Raw genomic sequence first — 25,954 nt, 5'->3', positions numbered from 1 at the left:
TCATGGCTACAGGCCTAGTTACCTGTCTATGTCTATTCCCAGGGTGGAGAGGGAGGTGCTGGCCCATACAGCAGTGGTTCCTTTGAGGTGTGATTTGAGAGGAAGCACAACAAAGTGGCTAAGAACATGTCCTCTGAAGGCAAACCGCCTGGTTCCCCCACTTCCTGTGTGGTTGTGTAACCTTGAGAAACATGGGCTCTCTGTTCCTTTTTCTCACCTGTAATAAAAAATCTCATAGGGTTATTGTGAAGATTAATGACTCTATGCAAAGCACTGCCAAGTGCATAGTAAGTGCTCAAAAAATGTTAGAAACTACTTGTACTCTGGATCCCCTATGGTTTTGGAGGTAGAATATCAGCCTCTGATCCACAGCCTAGAGATGCTTTCTCACCTACATGTATTGGCTCTCTTCTCACCAGATAAAAGGGATGAAGGGGATCTCACAGTCCTCCAAATGCATCCCCAATCTTAGTTTTCTCAACCCTATCATATTACATTAAAGCAGTTTGTCAAAATGGGGAGGAAACACTCAGACCAGGAGAAAACAGCCAATGAGTTTTCCTTACTTTTAGCTCAGGAGGAACTGGGAAGTATCTAAAACTGGCCCTGGGGCCTGGCATGGAGGAGAGATAACACATAGCAGACAGCCTTGGAGACCTTATGACCTCATCCTCATTTTCTCTGAAAGCTCTGGCTCCCTGCTTCAGTGTTTTATCTGTGCTGGATACAGAAATATCAGTATCTCTGTATCGGTATGTGTGGTGCCCCTACCTCCACCCATCTCTTGATTCTTGGGAAGGTCATGGCCAGGAGAGCTCTAGAAAGTCACAGCATGTTGTATCCTTTCTGGCGGCCGCAGCTGCCCCTTTCTTATACTCAGACCCAGGAATTGGTCAATGATGGGAAACCACACAGAAATGGCAGTTTCCCCAAACAACAAGAAACAGGAAGCTGATAGAGCATCACAGTCGCTTTATTATGATTTCTACTGTGCCCAGCCTCAGGGCATCAGCTCCTTCTGGAGTGCTGTGAAGGCTGGGTCACGCAGAGGAGCATGCAGCTGTAGAGATGGGGAGACAGGGCTTGGGGACGTTCCCCTCAGCTGACTGTCAAGTTACCTTCTTCAGAAAAGCACATGGGAAGGGCATGAAGGACCAGAGCGCATTGGATTTCCCAGTGTTACTCAAGTGTTCTCAGAGTCCCTCTTACAAGCTTGGGTTTGGCTGGGAGACAGATCACAGGCCAGTCCTTGATGGCAGGAGGCTAATCTTGAAGGCCTTTGTGTCACCATGGCTATGGAAAGGCCTGGCTACTTATAATTTGACGTTCTCAACTGTGGTCATGCCTACCCAGTGCTATAGAAACTGAAAGGTGACTGAGCTTCTTAGTCACTGGCCCAGACCAGAGCTGACCCCCTTTCCATGGGCCACTGGGGCATGTGGCCCAGAGGGAAAAAGCTTTTCCTTAGTGCTAGTAGAAATTCTGTAATCTGTTTATTTTCTTTTCAAGGTTGCCAAAAATAGTGGCAGCAGAAAAGCAACAGCAGAGAAAATGCCCAGTCTCACCCCACACCAGGGCTGAGCTGTCAGGAACAGGCATGATGCATGAATATCCCCCACTCCAGGAGATCTCGCCATTGTCTGGGTTGCAGCCAGGGGCCCAGAGAGATATCCTGGGCAAATTCAAACTAAGTGGTAGGAGAAAGTAGCAATTTTTCAGATAAGAGCATGAAATAAGGAAAAGAAAAAAAAAATTAAAAAAAAAGAAAATAGGAATTTTATTTCACTGTAAATAGAGGAGGTCTAAAAAGGGACTGTGGTGACAGGTACTGCCAGGATGTCCCAAAGTTCTGGCATCAGAACTGTTCTGCCTTTTAGGGCCATGTGTCTATCTGTCTTCACTCTGATGGTCTGAAGGGAACATGCTTGCAGGATCACTAGAGTCAGCTACCAGTTCTCAGTCCTGCCTGAAGTTTCTCTTGGCTCTGGAATGGGCCTGGCTGGCCTGTGGCCCTGCCAGGCAGCTTCTGCTGACCTCCCCTCTTGGCTTTTGGGCTTCCTGGCACCACTCTGACTGAAGCTGTGAAACCTGCAATGGTTGAGGTTGTGCTTTAGGCTATGGGTCCTGGGTACAACCCTGGGGCTCACTCCCCAGTGAGGTGCCCCTCTTCCCAGGTAGTTTAATTCTGTGCTTTTGATAATCGTGACAGAAATAAGGGGATCCTAAGAATTGGCCACTTAAGCAAGGTCAGGGTGACATCCCATAGGGAGCAGTAGAGCCAGAAAGGCCGGTATCTGCCCTGCTAGCCCCAGGTGCTTGCACTGAGGGCAGAAAGAGGCAATGTCCTCATGGTTTCTACTATGGCCGTCCTCAAATGAAGAGGGGAACTTGAGGGTTAGGTCAGTAACTAGGAGTAAGGGGACTGCTCCATCCCTGGGACACCCTAGGGGCCCTTGCTCAAGTGTTCTGTTGGGGAAGGCTGGACTCAGGAGAGGAAGCCAAGGGGCAGACTTGGAGAGATCTCATGGCCAGGGCCACTGCCTCAGGTGACCCTCGGACCCCGCAGCTCCACCGCATCATCCAGCTGCCCCTTCGTTGACAGCTGAACATGGGGAAGAGGAATGCCAGGTGAAAAACACTTAGGGAAAGTGGCCTTCAGAGGAGCCTATCTGTAACTCAGGCCTTCGTTGGTTGGAAACACTGATCTCAAATTTGGGTAGCCAAGAAGAAAAGACTGAAATATTTTCTCATACCCTTATTGGAGCCTGATGCTAACATTTGGACTTGGCAGAATTTTAGCAAGTCACAGTGATGGGAGAGCTTGAAAAGGAAAGGAAGTGGGCTTCACTAGGTTTCTGAACGTTTTTAACATCTCTATACATACCACATAGGGGCTCTGGCAATTAGGACACTGCAAAGGGAGACTCTGGATGGGGGGCTGGGGCGGGGCTTCTGCAACTCTGGACTTGGGGAACAACGGCACTTCCCCTTTGGTAAAAAGTTAGATGCCTATGGAGAAGATGCCAGCTGCTCCTTTGTGCTTTTCTGTTTCCTAGGACTCTTGGGAGCTGGGAAATCTATTCTTCGCTGGGGAAGTGCCCCCTGGGATCTCTGTTGCAGGCCCTCACCCAGGAAGATTGCTATTCTGGAACAGGGCGAAAGGTGATCCCAAATGGGCCTGCACCTGTTGTGGAAGAACTCCGGGGCTGCTTTGCCAGGCCCTGGAATATGGCAGGCCTGACCTGGCCCACCGACTCTCCTCACTCACCAGCGGAGAGCTAGAGGCAGCAGCTCCAAAGAGGTAGGCATCACCTTGATCTGTGAAAGATCAGAGAACAAGACGGACTTCTAGTCCCTGTGACTGATGAGGCAGGAAAAAATGCTGTTCAGCTCTCAAAGCCCAGAGCTTGTCTTTACTCAAAATGCCCTGTGAGATTGAGCAGCCCAAGGCCACTGGCACAGAAGATGATTTGCCAGGAGAGTAGGTAAGAGCCCTTGTGCTTAATGTGCTTTAATCTTCTGAGTGCAAAACCCCAGGCCTGGCTGCTTCAGATGCAGTTCCTGGGCCCAGGAGTCTTGCGCTTTCTTTTTTTGACTAGACAGAATAATGGCCCCTCCTAAGGATGAGTCCTGGGGGATGGCTAAAGAGTATTTCCCAAAGCTGTGGGCCACACACCTGAGCCCAGATCCGTCTCCTGTCTGCTTTATTTCAGTCCCAAATAATCCAACCCCAGCAGCTCACCACCCTGCTTCCAGCTCAGGCGGTTCCTACATCAGGAGACTACACAGGGCTCTCGCCAAGCCCCTGGCTGCAGCTCCCTGGTTTCCTGAAACATTCAGCACTGAGCGGTGTGTGCTTTCTTCTGTATGCACCTGATTTAGCACAAGGGCCTCGAGCAATAAAGATGTGTTTGCTTCTGCATGACTGCGCTCCACTTCCTTTTGAATAACTCTTGGTAGTCAGATCTGGCTATGCCTAAGTCATTAGGTTGGAAATAGAAGCCTAGAACCTGGACCCCAGGGTCAGGATGAGCCATAACACGCAGACTGGAGAATTTGAATTTGATGAGTACTTAGGAAGGATGAGGGTTGCTGGGCTTGGAGGCCAGGCCTGGTGCTCTCGTGGCAGCCTCTGATTGTCCCAAAGGGCCTCCCATGCCAGGCCCAGGCCCTAGCCTGGTGAGGAAGGACATGTGGTGAGCAGCGAGGAGAAGCTGCCACTCGGGCCGTGCATGTCTCAGTGGCAGGGAGAAAGGGAAACCTTTCCTTCTGTAAGGCTTTCCCAGGACCTTCTCTGCAGAGCCTCTTCTTAAACCCCAGCCTCTTATCCTCTTTGTCAGGATGGCTGAAAGAGTCCCTGTTCAGGGCTCTGCAGAGCTGCTCTTTCTTGGGCTGTGGATGGTGTCTACAGTGAGTTGAGCTGAAATGAGGAAGCACGAGCCCCATTCTCTCCTCTTCCTCCAGAGTGTGCTCTCCTCAGTCTCTGTGGTCGGTGACTTGGGTGAAGCATCTAACACAGAGGGCTGTGGCTCCCGCCAGTGTGTTTGTTCCATTCAGGCCCCCTTGGCCTGGGCCATGAACTACCATCTGAAAAACAGGGGCCAAGAAGGCTCACCTTGATTTTTGACTATCCTGCTAAAGACTTGTGGACTCAGGTGATCTCACTGAGAGGTTCCTAGAATCCTGGGTCCCTGGGAAGGGCTGCCTCCCCTTCTTCTAGTCAGGATTCCCCAGGCTAGTTGCCTTCCCTGTCACCAGGAATTGGAATTTAAATAAATAAAGGGCTGAACTGCAGTGGTGATGTTTAAAAATTTTCCCTACTCAGTACAGCCAAGGTACACAATGCATGCCTGCTAGTAACAGTGGCTCACCGCAGAAGGGATTTTCATGGGGGAAGTGGGGCCTGTTAGCATCTCCAGGATCTCCAGGCAGGCATGCGAGTCTGACATGCCCTCTTATTAAGAATCACTTGGCCAGAGAAATCAGAACTGGCCAGAGAAATCAGAACTATTGGAAGTCAGAACTGGCCAATTGAAGGGATGAGTAAAGACCCCCTCCTGTATACGAGGGGCTTCAGAAAGGGACTTTGGTCCTTTCTCAACCAAAAAGAACCAGGCTTCTGAAGGCATGGACAGCTGGGCAGTATGTGCACACCCATATGCCTGTGGTGGCAGGTCCCATCTATGATGTGGGGCAGGGGCGGTCCAGGAGAGGATGCTGCCACACTACCAGGGCTTCTCCATGTGGCAATGCATTCACTGCCTCTGTTGTGAGGGGAATGGTGATTTCAGTGTCATAAAGCTTAGTGACGAATTAAGACGCTGGCAGTGTCCCAACCCCATGAGTCTCAGTGCCAGAGGTTGGTGGGGGAAGGGAGAAAGGAAACGGGGAGAGGATGTCACTGTCCTCAAACCAAGCTTCTCTGCTCCATGTTATCCTGGGGGTTTCAGGTGAATGGCTGCACTGTTGGGGCGAGCAGCCAGGATGTAGAGGACGTTCTCTTGCAGGAAGGTAGGCCAGTCCACAAATCTGCAGTGGAAGCAAAGAACAGAGTTGTGATGCTGGTTTAAAGATGTGTGACCCCTGATCCCAGGGGCAGCATGGCTTGGCTACACAAAACTCAGGGAAACCTTGGCTCATGCTTGACCTGGTTATGGCTGGTTGTGCTACCAAGCCAACAGACCAGCTGGCTGTCCCTACAGGCTTGGGTCGAATGTGCACTCGTGGAGCCTGGTTTCATGGCTGGGCACTTGCTGTTTTGGAGTGGGAATGGGTAATGCCCTCTCTTACTTGTATGTCTTAGGGGGGGTGTTCAGAGAGTACAAATGGCCAGGTGAGGAGGTCCCACTTACCTGGACTCCTGCTCTGTGGGCAGCAGGCTCTTGTCCTGACTCTTGCTGCTGCTGCTGGCTGGGCTGCTATCTGCGATGGGACCCACATGGCTGATGCTGCTGGGTGTGAGGACACGTGGTTAGGAGTGCGGTAGTGAAATGCCTGGCCCCTCCTAAACTCTGGTAAACCCATGGCTCTGGATGTGCTCATCCAGGCTTTTCTGACATGTAGCAAGACCAACTTGAAGGTAGAGGCTGCCCTATGCCCTGGCCTGTAGGCATCACCATCCTCTACCTAGTGCACAGGAGGCTCCTCTCCAGTTGTTGGCAGGGGGAGCAGAAAGGTACAGAAGGGCCACTGGCATGGAAAAGGGAGGCGGAGAGGCTGAGCGGGGCCTGGGACTGGTAAGGAGCAGACCTGACACTGCAGGAGGGAGCCTCTGGGAACCGTTTGCAAAACCAAGAGTGCTGGGCCCGGCGGCACTCCGCCTCACTGATGGTGCTCCCACTGCCCTGCGCCAGGAAGGTGGCTCGGGCTCGTTCCCGCTCCTTCACTGTCAGAAGCCTCAACAGAGAGTTCTGGAGAAGAAGAGACAAGATCTTAGAGGTAAAAATATCTTGTAAACTGCCAAGACATAGAGAATCCTACCTCCATTACCGCCTTTGCCACCCCCCCTTAGAAGTTGTCCAGAGCCTTTCTGGTAGCACCAACATTTCCAGTGTGGTCCAGGGCAAATCAGTCTTCCTTAGGCAGTTTCCTCATCCTGGGCACTGGATCCGCAGTCACTGGTATCAGCCCATTCCTGATACTGGTCCCTGCTCGGGCAGGACCCAGTGCTCCCCCGACCTGCCCAACATGCCTCCCAGGCCCTTTTCACCCAGTATCCCAGGACCATTTGCCCTAGCTGGCCCTCACCTGGGGACGCAACTGCTGCAACAGCAAGAGGGACTCATGGGACAAGAAGTCAGGCCACTCTATGTGGCCTCGATGTTCAGGGTCCAGGGCAGCAAACTGGCGGGTCGCCTGCTCTTCTTGCTCCTCACTCAGGGCCCTGTCACGGTCCCCCCGCTTTGCTGATTGGTGGCGGTAGCGCAGGAAGTCCTCCAGTGTCAGGGAGCAATCTGTGGGAGGCCATGCCCATCATTCCTCAGCCTCAGGGCATCTCCATCACCTCCAGGGCACCCTTGGGGTCCCCACACCCACAGTTCTTGCTGAGTCTCTGCCTCCCATGGCCAGGGTCACCCAGGCTGTAACGGGGTGGGTGCCTCTGCTGGCCAACAACTCAGGAACAGGGACCCATTTACCCTGTACCCACTAAATATGGAATACTCCTTTCATGGTTCATCCTAGAAAGCATGAAGGAGTAGGCCGGGTGCCATGGCTCATGCCTGTAATCCCAGCACTTTGGGAGGCTGAGGCAAGCAGCTTACAAGGTCAAGAGATTGAGACCATCCTGGCTAACATGGTGAAAACCCATCTCTACTGAAAAATACAAAAAAAATTAGCTGGGCCTGGTGGCGCGCACCTTTAGTCCCAGCTACTCAGGAGGCTGAGGCAGGAGAATTGCTTGAACCTGCGAGGCGGAGGTTGCAGTGAGCTGAGATCGCACCACTGCACTCCAGCTTGGCGCCTGGCAACAGAGCAAGACTCTGTCTCCAAAAAAAAAAAAAGTAAGCATGAAGAAGTAATCTGCCTGACCCCTCTCCATTCAAGCAGCACCACCCAACCTTACCAGGGATGACTTTACACCGCTGAAAGGTCTCTGTGAGGCTGTACATTTCCTCCTCAGTAAGCAGCAAGTTGATGTTGTCCTGAAAATGAGAAACAGCTGAGATGGTGGCCACACAGGCTCATAAGAAAGGCCAAAGTCAAGAGGGATAGAAATAGAATTTCAACTGGAAAGCAATTCCAAGATCTAATCCCAGCCTCCTATTCACAATCAATGAGATTGAGGCTCCAGAGAGGGGAAGGAACTTGGCCAGAGTTGTCTTTACTCTGGTGCAGAATCTTCCCCAAAACCCAGATATCCTGACTCCAGCCCTGAGTCCCTTTACTAAAACAGTGGTTTCCAATGTATCCTCTGAGCTAACCTAGGGATTTCTTGGAAGTGCCTTAGGAAGCTGCTGCAGGGAATAAGGGGGCTAGTGAGTGGGCAGGTTGTGGATCCCTATCTCCATCAACCAGAGTGCCTCCATCTTCATCCCTTTTATCGACTTGGCTTCTGTGTTAGGCTGTGCTAAAAATGTATTTTAGTTAAAAAAAAAGTTTAATCCTAGCTCTGCTCCAAGTGGGTTGTATCACTTTAAATAACTCTAGAATGGTTTGAAAAGATGCCATCATTACAAGGCTCCTAAAGCCAAATGAGTTTTTTGTGGTGCCACAGAAGTTTTAATTCCAAAGGAGCACCAATACCTTATTTTGTTGACATTACCATACAGTTTTTAAACTGTCAAAGATCCTTTCTAGTACAAGGTTACTTTCTTCATCTAAAATATCAGCAAAGTACAAGAGCAGATATTTCATGAGTATTCATATGTGGATTTCATAAAGAACTCAAACCATTCTTTTTCTTCCGTAACACTTTAAAAAAATTGATATATAATAGTAGTATTTTTCTTTCAAACCATACTTTCAATAAACGCCTGCTGAGCACCTAGTATACACTGGGCACTTCAGTGGTGTCTAACACTGTGAGATGTTCAGTGTGGCTGGAGTTTGGTGTACATGTGAGTGTGTGTGTGAGGGAAGGAGGGAGCATACTATGAAGTACCTCCAATACCCTTCATCGAGCCCCTTAAATTAGGCCTTTATTCTGAGGGCAAAAGGGAGGCACCAAAGGGTTTTCAAGTGGGGAGTGCCATGATCAGATATCTGGCTGCTGTGTGGAAGATGGATTAGAGGGGCAGAGTCTGGAGGTGTGGAGAGCAGTTGGAGCCTGCTGCAACAGTCCAGGCAAGAAATGATGAGCGGCTAAACTGAGACATGAGAATGAAGAAGGGAAGAGAGATGTGAGAGATATTAGAGGCAGCATCAACCAGGCCTGATGACTCACTGGATGTGAGGCATGAGGGAGAGAATGAATTGGGATTGGTAACTGGGGCATGGTATTACTATTCACAGAGATAAGGAGTGGCGGAAGAGCAGGCTTGGGGGCAAAGATGAGCTCATTTTTGGGCATGATAAGTGTGAGGTACCTGTGAGATATCAAGGTGGATAAGTGCAAGAGACAGGAAATTTAGGTCTGGACACACAAATATAGGAGTCATTAGTGTTTAGATAGTGGCTGTAGATGAAGTCACCCAAAGAGGGTACAGTGAGAAAAGAAGAGTGTTAAACAACAGAACCCTGAGAAACATAGGACTGAGACAAGAAACTAACAAAGGGCATTGAGAAAAATGGTCAGAGACGCAGGCTGGAAGACAATCAGTAGAGAAAAGGGTCCTGGATAGTGAGCAAAGACAGCTGCATAATGTGGGAGGCAATGTTAACGGTGGTTACACGACTGAGGTGGGATTTTATTGACTTTCTATTTTCTCTCATCTCCATATCTTATGTAATAATTCCCATAAAAATCCTTAAATCCTAAGGAAAAGAGAGAGGAATAAAGAAGTAATAAATACTTCAGAGAGATCAAGTAAGAAGGTGCTTCAGAAAAGGTGAGTGGACTTGACAATTAGGAGGTGACTGGTGACCTTAGGAAGGGACAATCCTGCAGGATGATGGATGCAGATGTCAGATTATAGTTGGTCAAGGAGCCATAGGAGATGATGAAATTCTTTTAAGAAGCTTGGCTGTGGGGCCAACTGCAATGGCTTGCACCTGTAGTCCCAGCTACGCAGCAGGCTGAGGCAGCAGGATTGCTTAGGTCTAGGGGTTCGAGGCTGCAGTGTTATGATCACACAACTGCACTTCAGCCAGGTGACACAGTGAGATCCTGACTCATAAAAAGAGAAAATAAAAAAAGAAGGGAAGGAAAGAAAGGAGAGGTACTTGGAAGGGAAGGAGGCTTTGTAAAAAGTCCAGCAGAGCATGGTGGCAATGATGGTAGGACTGTGTCAGAAAGCTGGGAAGGGAGCAATGTGCTCCTGGGGGTTAGGGAGGTGACACCTTCAACCCAGTCCAATAGCAGCAGCACACCTCAAAGCAGAGTGGCTGAGATGAAAGGCTGGCATCCAGAGGGGACGACAGGCACCAGAGAAGGTCGCTGGTAGAGCAGGGTCTGCTGCGGTGCACTCCAGGGGACAGGTGTTTAAGTGGCTGAAAATAACTGTTCCATAACAGGCCATAGAGAAAGCATTATTTGTTAGAAAGTGGCACATTTCTGCTTTCGTCTAAGCAGCAGGAGGGGGGATCAGCAGGTGCTCCTCACTCTGAAATCAGTAAATAATGATGATATCTGCAGGACAACAGATCAATAAGGCAAGACTTGAACTCTATTCAGGTGTAGTGAGAAATGGATATAAATCTGGCTTTCAGTGGAAACCTCAGCCTCTGTCCTTCATTAAAAGTTATAAGGCATTTATATACAATTTTCGAAGTTCTGAATCAATAGAGCTTTGTCATTTAATTCACATAATAACCACTTTAAAGAGGAAGAGCAAATGCTTGTAAGAGTCAGGTGGCAGGCCAAGTGAGGATCTCAGGCCTAGCAAGTTTTCCTATGATGAAATCTACCCCTATTGGAAGCAAGCTGGTTATTATCTCAGGTTAGTTTTGAGATGGATACAGTGAATGACAACTATAGACTATTAGAGAAAGAGCTGCTCCAAGCAGAATTACTTTTGAGTAATCAGGCCCCAGTCAATCTCCCAGCTCAGAGGTTTTCTATTGGGGATGATTTTTCTACCTTCACATTGGGATGTGTACTATCAGCATCAAGGGGAGTAGAGGCCAGGGATGCTGCTAAACATCCTACAATGTCCGTGTCCCCCCAAACAAAGAACTAACCAGCCCAAAATGTACTGAGGTTGAGAAACCCTGTCCTAGCTCTAGGTCTCTTGTGTGTACCACTGGCAGATTCTTTATGTCACTGCCTAAAAACAAGTGTTCTAAGACCAGGCCTCCAGGAAAAGTGCCAAGTCCTCTGCTGTCCCTGTGGTCCAGACTTACACAGTAGTGGCAGCTCCAGCCTGTTTCCGTATGGGCCATCTCCATCACCTCCGCTGCACTGTCTCCTTGGATGTAGCCCATACGGCGCAGGCAGCCATCATGGAAAACCCTGGTGCAGATTCTGCACGGGAAGAGGCTCTCAGCTGTCCAGACCTCACAAACATCACACATCTCATCATTGACAACCTGCGGAAAGATGGCAGGAGGAAATGGGGATGTGTAAGCATAGGCAGCAAGGTTCCAAGGCCACTAAGCACAGAGCTACCTGCATGGGGCTGAGTCTTCCTGGATTAGCCTAGAGGAGTGGCTCCAGCTGAAGCCATTGTTCAGGATTTCTTTCTGGAGGTCAAGAACCAGGAGGTTCTTCCAGCTGCTCAGGCCTTTGTGACCATGTTTATGAGCAGGGAGCTACTGGCACTTTTAGAAAGTACAATCTGTTGTGAGAGATTGTTCCAGGCATTGCAGGACATTTATCATCCCTGCTTTTCTTGGTACCAAACACCAGTAGACACCTCGTGTTGTGACCTCCCCAAACTACCCCCTCCCAAATTTCCAAATGCCTCCTACAGGGGGAGTGCTATCCATGGTTGAAAACTCATGGTAGTGGGGGAGAGGGGGTGGGTCGACAGAAGACCTACCATAGCATCATTCTTTATCATCTATTGCCCCAAGCCTTTAACTAAGATGAATCCAGGATAAAACAAATATTTTATCCTTATAGAAGAAATTCCAAGATTGTTTTGGACTCAGCTCCATCTTTCTGGTTTTGAGGATCACCTTAGCCATATCGAGGCCTCCCTGTCCTGCTCCCTGGTGGGCTAAGACCTGAGGATCCTGTCCTAACTGGATACTCACAGGCTCTCTGGGCTCCAGGCAGATTTCTGGAGGTTTGTCATCATCCAGCTTCCGGATAGGGCGGATGAAAGCAGGGGGTGTGAAGCGGCTAGCCCTCTCAAACTCCTCAGGCTCCACGCCACGCCCATCTCGGAGCCTCTCCCAGGCCGCGCGGCCGGCACTACTCTCTTCCTGGATCACCGCAGTTCCTGCTTCTGCTTCTTTCTCCTCCTGCACCTCCTGGACAGAGCCCTCTACAGTGCCACGGCGGGACCCCGGCAGCTCACCTGTGCGTCGGATGGAAGGCCTGTCCCTCAGCCCATCTTTGAAGGCAGACACAGCCAGACTCACCTTCTGCACCTGCTCCACTGTCTGCCGCTTGGACATCAACACCCCCATGGCTCTGTGGACAAAAAGCAGAGGGGCACAGGTTCAGCTAATGGCTGAGAATGTCAGGCCAATCAGTTTCAACCTAAGTGGCAAGTGCTGTTAAATAGTTTCTCCGTCTTCTAGAACATGGTGGGGGTGGAAAGAGCACATGTTAAGGAGTCACAAGATGTTGGTTCTACTTCTTCCCTAAATTTTATTTGTTTGTTTATTTGAGATGAGGTATTGCTATGTTGCCCAGGCTGTTCTTGAACTCCTGGGCTCTAGTGATTCCCTTGGCTCAGCCTCCTGAGTAGCTGGGATCACAGGCCTGCCACCTTGCCTGGATGACTTTGGTTCGATTTCTGACAGACCTTGCAACTTTGGTTTTCCCATCTATGGAATGAGGACTTCCAGCCCACTTCACAGGGATGTCACAAGGATAACATAGGAAAATGGGCTTCACAGTGCCTCGCAGACTGGAAAGCACTCTACGTGCATGAAATGGTATCTCTGTCTGCCTTCCTGTCCTAAAACCAATTTAGTCCAGGGGTCCTGCATCTCTGCTACTTGGAAATGGTTGGAGACTTCAGAATCCATGTTTCTCTTCTACCCTACAAGAAGACTTAAGGCTTAAAGCAAGCTGGCAGCAACACATATTGGGCCTTTTGACAGAAGAAAAGCTCCTTCAGTAAGTGCCGTGCATAATCCATCTGTGGCTAATCCTCACCAAATGCCTACTTTTTAAGTCAATGAACTCCTAGTTTTAGAGGATTCCTGAATTAGTAAGGAAACTCCACCACCCCTATCCATGTAGTCAAGGTCACACAAATACTCCTTTACCCCTTCTCGTTAGTAGCTGTGCCTCTCTGTAGGTCTGTTTATCTATCACAGACACTGGCCTATTATGAAGCTCTAAAGTACCTCTCACACTTCTAAGGCTGCACTAATGTCACTCCCATATTTTCTGCTTTAATTCTTCTGAACTGTTCAAGAAGGGTCCATATCCTTTACAGGTTTAAAAGTAACATTATCCCTGCTCTTCTCTGCAGTATCAGAGTATGGCATTGGACAGTGAGGCATGACATGGCACATTGCAAAGCTGGTCTGCTATTCCCTAGCCTGAGGAGACTTAGTGAAAGTCAGCTGGGGAATGCTTTTTCTAAGTAAAGTGGAGCAGAGTCCATTTTAGCCTTGCTTTCAATCCATTCTAATCAAGGCTTATTGAACAGTGTTATGTGCAAGGCACTCACTGCTCATCATAGGAAACAGAAGACAGGAGAACAGTCTCACCACTCAAGGTACTTAATATTAGAAACCAAAGAAGTCAAAGTGCTGAGAGTACTTAGAGGAAGGTGAGACCCACCACACTACTAGTGGTCAAAGTGGACCCTGAAGGATGCATAGGCGGTTATGCTCAGTTTGTTTGGGGAAAAAGGTGGCAGCAGGTAGGAGAAGTAGGGCCAATTTGAAGGTTACTATTATATCATAGTCCAGGCAAGAGGTAGAGGGTTTAAATGGAAATGATGATAGCAGGAATAATAACAAGTGTATTTGTTACCATGGAAATAGAATTAGGGAAATCTAGGAATCAATTGATAACCGATTGGATGAAGGATAAAGGGGAAAAGGGCAGTTTTAAATGGACTAACTAGAAGAATGGCAGTGTCAGTTACAGAAACTGGGAAATAAGAGGGATAATTAAATTGGATTTTGTACATGTTGAATTAAAGATATCCCTGGGACGTTCAGGTATTGTGTTATCCCCTGCTAAAAACTTTTAGTGTTTCCTACAGCTTTCAGGAGGAAGTCCCCACAATCAGTCTCTCTATTGTGGCCTGTGAGACCCTGCACGGTCTGGCCTCCCTTCTTTACTCTGTGTCCCAACCACAATGGCCTCATTTCAGTCTTTATTTGCTATGCTCCCTCTATTTTGGGGAACTTTGAACATTCCTCCCCACCTGACTAGTGCCTATTTGTCTATCAGAGCTTAGCTCAAGTCTCATTTCCTCAGGGAAGTCACTGCTGACTCGTCTAGGTTGGAGTGCTCACAGCACCATGCCCTTCTGCTCTGGGCACTTATCCTTGTCATTAGACATTCAATAGGATAATTACCTGATCAATGTCAGTTTCCCCTATTAGACTGTTTTATCCCACACAGTCCTTATCTCCACTGCCTAGCAATGTGTCTATTAAGCATCTAACAGAATAGATTCTTAATAAACATTTTCCAATTAGCTAATTAATTGTGGATAATTCTTTTTTGCTTTTAAAAATGAAACCTTAATACATGTACTATCTGATGACAGCCCCATCCTCCTTTTGGAAACACTGCTTGTGCGTGCCACAGTGGTGGGAACACCTATCCTGCTCGGGTGCTTGCCTTGCCATTACTGCTACCAAGAAAATCCATATTCTCGAATTTATAAACTGATTGATATGGAAAGAAAGAACCACCTCCACGACTCCATTTGTAAATATGTTTGTAAAACTGAAGTATATGATTAAGGAACATTGACTTTAAATACTTAATACTGCCTTAAAGGGCAGTGGCACAGGAGATTTATTGAAGAAAGATTTACTGAGCAAATTCAGGAAGTCATTTAGAGTATTCATGCCTCAGTGGATAACAAATAATAAATTATAATTAAAAGGAAAATATTTTAATCCCCAAATTCATAAAAATAAAACAAGTTACAAAAATGCTCATATTATGATCTAAATTTTGTACTTTATGTATTTTTAATCTTTTTGTTAATCTGTATTTCCTGTTTCCCCACATTGCAAATTAATTAGATAATAAAACAAATCCTAGGGTTGGCAACTTGGTGACTTGTTTTTGTTTGGGTCCCCTGTTCTGTGATTCAGAACCTGTTCCTTGTTGCTTTGGGCTTTAGTTCTCTGTTAATGAGTGCATTTGGAACATATACTCATAAGCATTTAGAAAGTTCATGTTGTTTTTCATCTTCTAAAGTTCATATGACCTAATGAAGGAATCTAGCCAGGGTGGGGTGGGGATGGAGAAGAGACTATGTGTATGTTAAAGTTTTTGATGAGGCTTTGGATCCAGGGGGTTCTTGAAATGACAGGGGTGGGCCTGTAGCCCCCAGATGCTGCTCAAATGCCTCATGGTCAACAGCTGTGTTTGATGGCTGGATGGGATGCAACTCCCCAACTTACAGTGAGAGAGGCACCCCAAGAGAGAACATGCAAAACTGACACATAATCCTTCATATGTATTTTTATTATGAACAATTACATTTTCCAGAACCACTAGGTTTTTCCTTAGAAACCCTAAGGTATGTTTCTCAAAAGTTTTCAGCTGTGACCCAGAGCAAGAAATATATTTTATGTGATAACCCTGTAGACACATGTGTTCATAGATCTGCAACTGAAGTCAAAATTTACAATCATACTCTAGTACATGTGATATTTTCTATCCTATTTCATTAAAACAACCCTAACAGTGACTCTCTGAAATGATTTCATGACCCACTAATGGATTTAAATCTGCAATTTGAAGAATGTACTTCTAAAAGACAAGGATTTAAGGAAAGCTCTGCCCTTAACTGATGTGGTACAAGATCAACAGTTTACTTAAGCTTCTCTTGAGAGTCTGCATGGTTGGAAGATCTACCAGAGATGGACAGCTACTAATACACCTCTGACTAATACACTGTTACACCTCTACTAATACACTATTTTGTATTCAAGAGGCTGATGCTCTTTGACCTGTGGGCATATGTAAAAAAAAAAAATTAGCTAGGCATAGTGACACGTGCCTGTAATCCCAGGTACGTAGGCGGCTGAGGTGGGAGGACTGCTTGAGCCCAGGAATTCAAAACCAGCCTGGGCAACATAGCAAGACCTCATCTCATTTTAAAAAAAATGATCGATTGATTGATTAGGGCATTCTTTTTATAGTGGCTAAAAAGATGGAAACAAGTTGGGCATGGTGGCTTGCTTTAATCCCAGCTACTCGGGAGGCTGAGGCAGGGGGATTGCTTGACACCAGGAGCTTGGGTCTGTAGTGTGCATGACTGTGCCTGTGAATAGCCACTGCACTCAAACCTGGGCAACACAGTGAGACCCTGTCTATTAAAAAATTAAAAAGGTGGAAACAACCTCAATAGGGAAATTACTGAATAACTTTTGATACATTCATGCTATTGAAAAAGAGAAAAAACAATTTAATTATTTATATTTAAACAGGAGCGAGGGGGTTTCACTCGCTATATTACCCAGGCTGGTCTCAAACTCTTGTGCTCAAGCAATCCTCTCACATAGCTGGGACTACAGGTCATGCACCACCTTGCCCAGCTAATTTATGAAAAAATTTTAAGGAGACAGGTCTTGCTATGTTGCCCAGACTTGTTGATAACTCTGGGGCTCAAGTGATTCCCCCACTTCAGCCTCCCAAGTAGGTAGCATTACAGGTTCCAGACAGAGCTCCCAGCAATGATTCTCAAATGGTGAATTGGCTGGATCCTGGGGCAGGTGGGAGGTATATATCAGAAACACCAGGAGGAGGGGAGAAATAAGTGGGTTTCAAGAGCATATCAATTATATATTTATATCTGGAAAACAAATACTAAAAATGATCTCTCTTTTTGTTTTTGGTAACATAGACTACAAAACAGTAGAGTTTGACAGTAACTTCTTGGTTCTTAGGGTTATACAGAAGGTACTAACTCTCAAATAGCTGGAGGGATCCTCCTCCCGGAGGTTATGTCAGAAGTTTTAGGGGGCCGGGCGCGGTGGCTCAAGCCTGTAATCTCAGCACTTTGGGAGGCCGAGGCGGGTGGATCACGAGGTCAAGAGATCGAGACCATCCTGGTCAACATGGTGAAACCCCGTCTCTACTAAAACTACAAAAAATTAGCTGGGCATGGTGGCGCCTGCCTGTAGTCCCAGCTACTCAGGAGGCTGAGGCAGGAGAATTGCCTGAACCCAGGAGGCGGAGGTTGTGGTGAGCCGAGATCGCGCCATTGCACTCTAGCCTGGGTAACAAGAACGAAACTCCGTCTCCAAAAAAAAAAAAAAAAAGAAGTTTTAGGGAACAGTCATGAGGCCTTTATGTTTATCAGAAAGAAAGCATACACTAGAAAAAAATAGTTGAGAAACACTTATTTGGAGATTTGGAAAAAACATACTAAATTCATATTTTTAAGAACAACTCATTAGAGGAAATCCAATGGTATGCATTTGTTTTTGGCTTTTTCAGATGTTTTAATAAAAGTTATTGAACAAAGACCAGCCAGATAGAAGGTTACTCTATAAGTGCACTTACTCATTAACAGTGAATCAGCAAGTTAGCCACAGACGTCTCCCAACGCACTGCAGATCTGCTATAACCCGTTATTAACTGTACGGATACCATGATTCTTTATAAGGATACCAAAAATAGCTATGAAGCTATCTCCGTGGCCAATTATGACATTGCAATGGTTTTGGGAGTTTATCCTTAAAGCAATTTCTATGAAGACTGAAGCTGACATCTACTAGCAAAACAAACATAAAAACAAACACTTCCCAGTCCTGATCACAGGCTCTTGTAGCACTACTATTCCTTTTCCCTGAGATGGTTCAAACTTGTGGACCATTTTATGACGGTAAGGGCAGAAGTGCAAAGCAAAACTATTCAAAGTAAACCATCAAAATCCAAACAAGACCACCCAGTCATTTTGAATTGGCATGGCTTTGACTTTGACAGTCAACTGTGAGGACACAACAGAATTCAGCTTTAAGAGCGAGTCTAAAACTCTTAACACTTAATGGAGAGGATCAAAACTGTATACAAGACACTTTGATTAAAAGTGTGTGTGCTGAAATAGCCATGATTTCAAACACCTGGGGTGTTTGAGAAATTAACAAAATCAGCTCAAATTTTTAGAGAAACAAGTGGTAGTGATTGGTGCCAGGTAAAAACAACCTGTGGAGAAAAACCTGGCTTCTCTTGTGCTGGAAGAAGTCCTAGGAAAAGGAGAGAGTTAAAAGGAAATCAAGTTGCAAAGATCCCACAAATTATACCTAATAATTACTTCTTTGGCTGGTGGGTGGGACTGGGGGTTTCTGTCTCCCTGAAAACGATGAAAAGAGGCCAAAAAGATATTGTCCCAATAATTATGTGGCTTTCAGGGTATTTGTAGTTAGGAAGGCTTAGAAAAAAAAATCAGGAGAGAGGAGCAGGTAATGGTAAATAACAGTGAGACGAGAAGATAGAATAGGGCCATCTGACTTCATGAACTGAAAGAAATGAAAACAGCAACAAGTAGAATCTGTCTTGGGTAAGAGAATCCTGCCTAGATGTGCCCGTCAGGCAGTAAGACATATGTGAGCAGCTTGGAATGTTCACAAGACACACCCATTTTATGCAGAGCACCTGCTTAGAATTCAGCGGGATTATTTATAAGGGCAAAGTGGTGGGGGTAAGAGGAGGAGGGGCTGCTGCGCAGCAGAAGCTGATAGAGAAATAAGGAAGGAGAAGGATGCTGGAGAACCTGTATTTCCCAGCATTCTCTATAAAGATTCAGACCTGTGGAGAGCCTGAAGGGCAACACTCCTAACAGGTAGGCGTTTCCTCATGCATCCTGTTAAATATAAAGTACATTTACTGATTTTCTCTTTCTTTTTAAAATGTATATTTTCAGATCGAGGATGGTTCTAGGGTCTCATTATGTTCCACAGGCTGGCCTCAAACTCCAAGCTCAAGTGATTCTCCTGCCTCAACCTCCTGAGTAACTGGTTCAATCTTATTCTTGGTATGGCAATGGCGGCTGTTTAAAAGGCTCACAAGCAAGTAAAAGTGGCTGCCTGGAGGTTAGGGCTTCCCTAGGAAGGAACAAGGCAAGAAAACCTCTGAGTGGGGGGAAAGGGAAAGACAACCAAAGAGAATGGGTTGAGCAAGTGGAGAAAGGAATCTGTGTTTTGCCGAGATCAGGAGAGAGAAAAGTAGAGATGGTTCTTACTGCCTTCCACAGAGCACATGACGCTCACTTTTAATTAAAGTGTCTTTTGTATACAGGTTTCATCCTCTCCATTAAGCATTAAGGGTTTTAGCCTCTTAAATCATCATTGAATGAATGATGCAGAGATGACTGGGCAACATAAACCACTTATTTACGATCATAGTCTTCTCTCTTTATCATATTGGCCAGAGAGACTGATCTGACCAAATCTTTAAAACTCAATTCTAGAAATTATGCAGTCACCAGCTCACATCATCACATCTATTCTACTCTATTTCCCAAGAGGTGGCACCTGGACAATCAGTCAGGGATAGCAGGGATGAGAACATGAGGGTGCTTTTTCTCTGGCTACAGAAAGGAGTTAAGAAATTCTGCAATTTAGCCAGTTTCTACAATCACAATGGTAAAGAGAAGCCAGTATTACCAAAGTCAATAGTCCCCTGCATTTATGCTGTGTCCTGTGGACTATGCTGGGCCCACAAGAGGGTAGTTGCCTTAATGGTACAAGTAGAAAGTTTGAAAATGCACTTCCTTTGTCCTGGGTTTGGAATTTAGCATGAGCAGTATCTGTACATACAAGGGAAAAATTTCAAGGCAGTCAACAATTGGCTCCTGGAAGCATGTGCCTGAAGGACTGAGAGCCTTAGGGAAAGCCACATGTCTAACATAGAAGGTGATCAGCTGCAAGAGTATGGAAAATTAACAGAACCAGGGTCTGTAAAAAAAAAAAATGCTGAATGCATAGCACATTCAATCCTGAACTCCCTGTGAACATCAGCATCAACCCCAAGATTTTCAACAACAACAACAAAAAAAATCAAAAAGAGTTCTCTTGCTGGTCTTTGAGGAAATCCAAGCCCCGATTGTTCTCAGGTGACTGGCTGTTGCTTTAGGAATCCAGTGCTCCACTACAGTGCTCTTGGAGCCTATTCCTACTCAGCCATTCTGTCACCTGGCAGTAGCCTACAATCTAGTATTCATGTTTGTAGACCCTGAACAGGTCTACCTGGTACCTCCCCACCTCTCTCCATTCACCCTATTTATTCAGGATGATACAGTCACAACTACACAGGGCTTTTCTGGGGTTTCCAAGGAGCAGAAAGGCTAAAGACAGTAAAACTGTCTTTCTGGCTTCAGCTCAAGACTACTAGGCATCCTGCTACTGTTTAATATTTACTGAAAGCTCACAAAGTTCTAATATATATGAGAGCAAAATTATGGCATGATCTTAGCCTCTTAGGGCCTGAGTCTTCATTAAAAGCCACAATGCTGACTTCCCAAAGAGGGAGCCACAATTCAGGAACATCACACCATCAGTGATTGGCTGGTGAGACTGCACTTAGCAAGCAGAGCTTTTCAGCAAAATGGAGAGGCACTCCCTGTTTTCTGCTCTGGTTCCCTGAAACACAGATCAACCCCCTGTAATGCAATTATTACACCTTAATTATCACCATTTACTATTTGCTGATTCTGCAAACATGTGCTGAGTGCAGCCTACTATGCATCAGGCACAAATCAGGTGCTTAATAATTGATGGTAGAATGAACAAATGGAACCTCCTTCAGCCTGTGAGAATGCAGTGAGTATGTGCATGTTCAGGGGGCATAAGTGTAGGATTAAAAAAAAAAGGTGTTGCTTGAGCTAAATTTTGAATATGAGTAGGAGTTACACCAGAGGATAAGGAAAAAAAGCATTCCAGGAAGAGGTAATAGCACACGCCAAGGCATGGAGCTATATGGGGACTCCATCATGACTTAGATGGTATGAAGCCAGCCTGGGTGCTAGATAGAAATAGGCAAGGAAATGTGTCTTCACATAAGAATTAGCATCAGCCCGAATAACTGGTTTGAGATAGTATGCTTAAAATATTTGTTAGAAGAGAATATGTATTTGAATTTCAGGGAGGAAGAAAACCCCAGAGAATTGGATTTGCTGAGGCCAGGAAGAGGGACTCCCCTGATAAGTTCCAGGGCTGACCAATGAGTGCATTGCTTGGCCTTAGGACCCAACAGGAAACTCCTTCACAACCTAAGAGCTGGTAGGTGGTGATTGTAGTGAATCATTGGGGCTTTCCCTCTGGGAGACTCCTAAGTCTCAAAAAACAAACATACAAAAAGAGAGTAAGCCAGTTAGCCCACACAGTTCTGTTTTAGTGAGAGGACCCCAGTAAGATGAAGCATTTCTCAAAACAAAACAGCCATCATATATCTAAAAGGGCTTCATAAACTGTAACATGCTATCCGAATAAATGGTTCTGTCACTATTATCACAGGAATGCAAAAATGTGGCCAGTTTACACTCAGAGTATATGGGCAAAAGTAATTTTGGTAGGGCACTGGCAGGAGGGCTGAATGTGGCTGCCAGAGGAGGCACAGCACAGCAGCTGAGTTTCAGTGATGCTTGGGAAAAGGCACACTCCACATTGGTTCCTGTGGATATTCTGTAATGCTGTAATTTCCCCCTTACTTTTCCTACTTTTTATAGTGAATGATTAGAGAAATGTAGACTGATTCTACATGAACTCCTCAAGGGCAAGAAACTCTCATATTTATCTAGCATAGTGCCTGGCAAGTAAGCAGCACTTAGTAAATGTAAGTGTGTCTCTAAGGGGATTGCTGGAAGCCAGGGGAGGGGGGAATGGAGGGGAATGTGCTAATGGAAAAAATCATCATGTCTCCAGCTAGACACTGATGGTCTTGGTTTCTTGGTCCAAAGCTGGTAAGCAATTCCTGTCAAAATCTGGTCATTAAGATTGAGGGGTGGAGTGGATAATGATATTCCTATCAGAAATGAATAAATCAATTTGGGACATAAAGACAGCAGAAGCCAAGCAGCACTGCTGGGGAGAAGCGTGTGGGACTAAAAGATAATAGACTCTGTAGCTAAAGAGAAGGGAAACTATATTTGCATGAATGTGATCCACTTCGAAACAGGTGTAGTGGAAAAAATTGCAAGAAGTTGGGGGAATGGGCCTGGGAAGGTCTTAACTATCCATGTCTGAGGAAGAGGAATGGCAAATGTTAGAAGAAGACACTGTTAGAAAATTGGAGAATATGTGAAAGATCAAAGGTTGAGAAATCCAGACAGTAAAATCCAGACACATTTGGGTACACTCAAATGAAACTGGGTGAGCCATTCTCTCCCCTTTTATTTTCCTTTGGAGAGAGCATTTTTGAGAAGATTAAGGCCACCTGGTGACATCTTTCATACACATTCTGGAATGATTTGATTTGCAGACTCATGCTGTGACTAGAGAGAGTTAGGCAGTATTCTTAGGATTTTTGAAATCTTAATTTTTACCCAATGCTGGATATGGGGAAGGTGATATCCAAGATCCAAGATTAGGGGAGAACTTGGATCCATTTAGAGATTTTTCCAGGGTCATGAGTGGGTATGATACTAAGTACCCTCAACAAGAAGACCAATTTAGGAATAAAACCTCAATGACAAATTGATGAGCTGGAACAAATATCATATTTTCAGGTTTGGTCCCTCTGACTTTCCTTTAAAATATGCATACCTATTTATTTTGTTAAGCTGTTGAGATGGGTTTGAACTGAAAGAGGATTATAAACAACTTTACAATGGGGGTTCCTAACCAACATAAACCTTTGTCAGAGTTTACTCCACTGAGTTGTGCACAAGGTAGCATCACTGAGTTAAAAAAAAAAATCGAACTAACTGGTAAACTAGGTTGTTCTGTTTTGTCACTAGCTTGGTCTCTCTTCTCACTATGTAATTCCAGGAGCCAAAGGAAGCCGCTTCTATTCAAGGAGGATTTAACTAGGGTTGGCTGTATGAAAGAAAGCAGGGAAGGGGAGCAGAAAAACCCTTTCAGAATGGCTCTGTAATGAATATCATTGCTTGGCCCTCTCACCACTCCATTTTTGGACAAGAAACCAGAATCCATCCTTGGGTTCAAAGCTGAACTCTTGGGATTCAGCTGGAAAGAAAACATCAAGGGGCAACACTATGTTTGGCGCAGACCCTTTGAGCTCCCCCTAACAGACTCCCAGTGAGCCTTTCTTGGCTCTGCACCTTTCCCACCCTCCTCTTCCTCCTCACACAGAGGCACTCTTGGACAAAAGTGTCCTGAATGCTATCTGTGGACCATTGTCCACCGGTGCATGTAGTCAGAGGGCCACAAGGACAGTGTGGATTGTGCTTCCTAAAAGTGACCCTGTCTCTCTTTTCTTTCCTTCAAGTATTCTGCAGCAGGGAGGGTGGCCTTGGGACACTCCATTCTCAGAAGGGTCCCCCTAGATACACAGAATAAGCCCCCCAAAGACCACACCCAGAGGCCTCAATTAGGTCCAGGCATCATTAGCCACTCCAAGGCATCATGACAGTGGGACTGTCTGTGAAGGAAGCCACACCCTGAAATCTGGGGATTCTGTGGAAATCAGTTCCTGCAGCAATCTCATCTCCAGTTAAACTGTTCTCATCCACTTATTTAATCATCACATCTACTGAGCATGTACCATTGCAAAGCCCTATGCTCGGCAGGCACCTTAATGCAACTTATTAACAAATATCTATTCTTTTTTTGCCTTTCCTTAGCACTTTTTTCCCAAATAGAATTTAAAACACAGATTTTATGATTATATTTTTTATCAGCTTTGTGACCTTGGGCAAATTGCTAAACCTCTCTGAGTCTCGATGTTTAAAAGGGGATAATTTCACAAAGCTGTTGTAAGAGTTATATGAGATGTTTAAACATTCCTAGTACAGTGCCTAGCACACTGGTGATCTATAATCCTATACATCCTTTATTCCTTCCTTCAAAGGCCTTTCCCTCCAGGACCTGTCCAAGTCAGTTATTCCACCTGATCTTACTGCTTCCTTCTGGACCAAACCCAGGGGCTCAAATCTATCTTCGCTTTAGAGGCCTCACTTGTCCTCATCCCCAGCTTAGAGCCCTGTGCACTCGCAGCAGTTTCTGCCTCCACTAAAATGCTGCGTGGAGCAACTGGGCTACCACGGAGAAGAAAAATCCGAAAGGGAAAGAGGCTGCAGCCCCAGAAGGCCCCCACCTCTGGAACACAAGTGAGGCTACATGGGGCCCTACAGGAAGGTCGAGGCCAAAGTCCTTGGAGCCGTGGGAAGTCACTCATGGTTCCCATGGCAGGATCCTCTCTCCCCAGTCAGAGGTTGCTTCCCACAGTTCCAGGGCAGTCTCGGGTCCTCCTTTTCTAGGGGGTCCTCTGGGGCTCCACCACCTCGAGGCTCCTGCAGCTCCCCTATGTTCCCAGGAGGTCTTCCATTGAGCCAGCTCCAGAAACTACCCTTGTGCCTGCTCCCACAGTGACACAGAAAGGCTCTCTGGGACCGCTGGGGCACCCCATGGCAGCAAATGCAGAGAGCGCCCCAGGAGTCCATTCCCACAGGGGGTCTTCATGGGGGCGGCTCCCCACAGCACCTTAGGGACTCCCCCAAGGGGTAGAGGCAGCAGTCACTCGGGGTTCATCCAGCGACTCGGGGGCCACCTTGGAGGCAGCTCCCACACAAGCACCTTAGAGTCCCCGGAGGACTCTCCGCGGCCGCAGACCCGCCCCTCAGGTGAGGCCCGGTCCCCGCCGCCCCCGCCCCCGCTTACCGGGACCGTCCGGGTGCGGGACACGGCTCCGGGGCCGGCGGACTCTACACCGCGGGCCCCAAGCTGCCCACGGCAGCCCGAGAGCAGGCGTGCTGGGCCGAGCGCCGGCAGCAGGCGGCGCGGGCGGAGCAGCAGGCTGAGGCGGCGGCGCGCGCGCCCCGAGCACACCCACCCGCCCCGTGGGGCTGCAGCGCGTGCACCCGCGCGAGGTGCCCTGGGCCGGCCGGTGGGCGCGCCCCGCCCCGCCCCGCCCAGTCCTCCTGCGCCTCTAGGCGAGGCCCTCGCGGCTCCGCGGGCGACTGGCGACTGGCGCGCGGGCGTGGGGCACCGTGGGAATGCGGGAGGGTGGCGGTCGGCTCTGATGAGCAGACGGCCCAGGTGCCCGTGGGCGCCCCCCATGAGCGCCCGGCACTGCGGCGCGGGGACTGCGGCAAGGACAGTGCCCGCCCGCCCGGAGGAGGCGGCCCGGTGGGGGCGCCGCGGGACGGGGGAGCTGGGGCCGCTCGCTTCTCGCTCCTAGCGTTCCGCGCTGGGGCGAAGGCGGGGTCCTGGTGGATGCTGACACCAGCACGTGCCTGGGGTGGAGAGAATGACTCATCCAGCATGTCCTAGCAGCCGTCCTCCCAGGGCTCCGGGCTCACGACCCTGGCACTAGGGCACTCACCTTTGCAGTACCCCACTTGTCTCTGGAGGGTCCCAATGAGCCTTCACATAGTCCTTGGCTGGCCCAGCCTACCCTCTGCGCTTTCTGGGATTATTGGTTTTCCAACCCCAGCAGCGAAGCTGTGCTGTCGTGTAACCCACTTTTTGCTTCAACCTCATACCTCAGACTATCCAAACAGCTAGCCTGTCAGGAGGCCAGCAATTCTGAGGGCTAATGTGCATTACACCAAACTACATGTTTTGAAGACGGCAAGAAAAAGATCAATTGTAAGACACCCAGCAACTAATTATAAGGAAAAACTGAAGGCGTGCAGATGATATGTCAAGAGCTCTTTAATTTATATTAATTGCATTTACATTTTTAACATACCTTCATTTTCTTGTGCATTCAATTTGTGTACTTCAAATGTAATTTACGTCATTTTTGAGCATCTAGTATTTGTTGCACACTGTGCTAGGTACCCTGGTGGGATATAAAAAAGAAATTTTGCCCTTAACATGGAATTTACCAATAGGGGATATATCACTTTAAAACACACAGTGCCAGGTACTATTCTAAACAGTTTAAATGTATTGTCATTAATTT

At 47.0% G+C, this 25,954-nt stretch overlaps 1 protein-coding gene across 2 annotated transcripts; it reads right to left on the bottom strand.

Annotated features, from left to right (window-relative positions):
* Positions 1-955: 955 nt before the first annotated feature.
* On the bottom strand, positions 956-25,569 carry PHF24 (PHD finger protein 24). Of its 2 annotated transcripts, none has more exons than XM_017543030.2 (8): positions 25,370-25,569; positions 11,797-12,178; positions 10,942-11,127; positions 7,565-7,643; positions 6,748-6,953; positions 6,250-6,410; positions 5,853-5,948; positions 956-5,529 (listed from the first exon to the last, which is right to left on the bottom strand). In XM_017543030.2, the coding sequence occupies exons 2-8, from the start codon at positions 12,172-12,174 to the stop codon at positions 5,433-5,435; spliced, it is 1,203 nt and encodes a 400-aa protein (XP_017398519.1). In that variant the 5' UTR covers positions 12,175-12,178; positions 25,370-25,569; the 3' UTR covers positions 956-5,432. The 2 variants fall into 2 exon arrangements, with proteins under 2 accessions (XP_017398519.1, XP_017398518.1); XM_017543029.2 differs by lacking the exon at positions 25,370-25,569 and adding an exon at positions 24,706-25,133.
* Between the last annotated feature and the right edge of the window lie 385 nt (positions 25,570-25,954).

Source organism: Cebus imitator, unplaced genomic scaffold (genome assembly GCF_001604975.1).
Source record: "Cebus imitator isolate Cc_AM_T3 unplaced genomic scaffold, Cebus_imitator-1.0 Scaffold149, whole genome shotgun sequence".
Lineage (NCBI taxonomy): Eukaryota > Metazoa > Chordata > Mammalia > Primates > Cebidae > Cebus > Cebus imitator.
The sequence above is the reverse complement of the archived record's forward strand: the minus strand, read 5'-3'. Positions and strand labels throughout refer to the sequence as shown.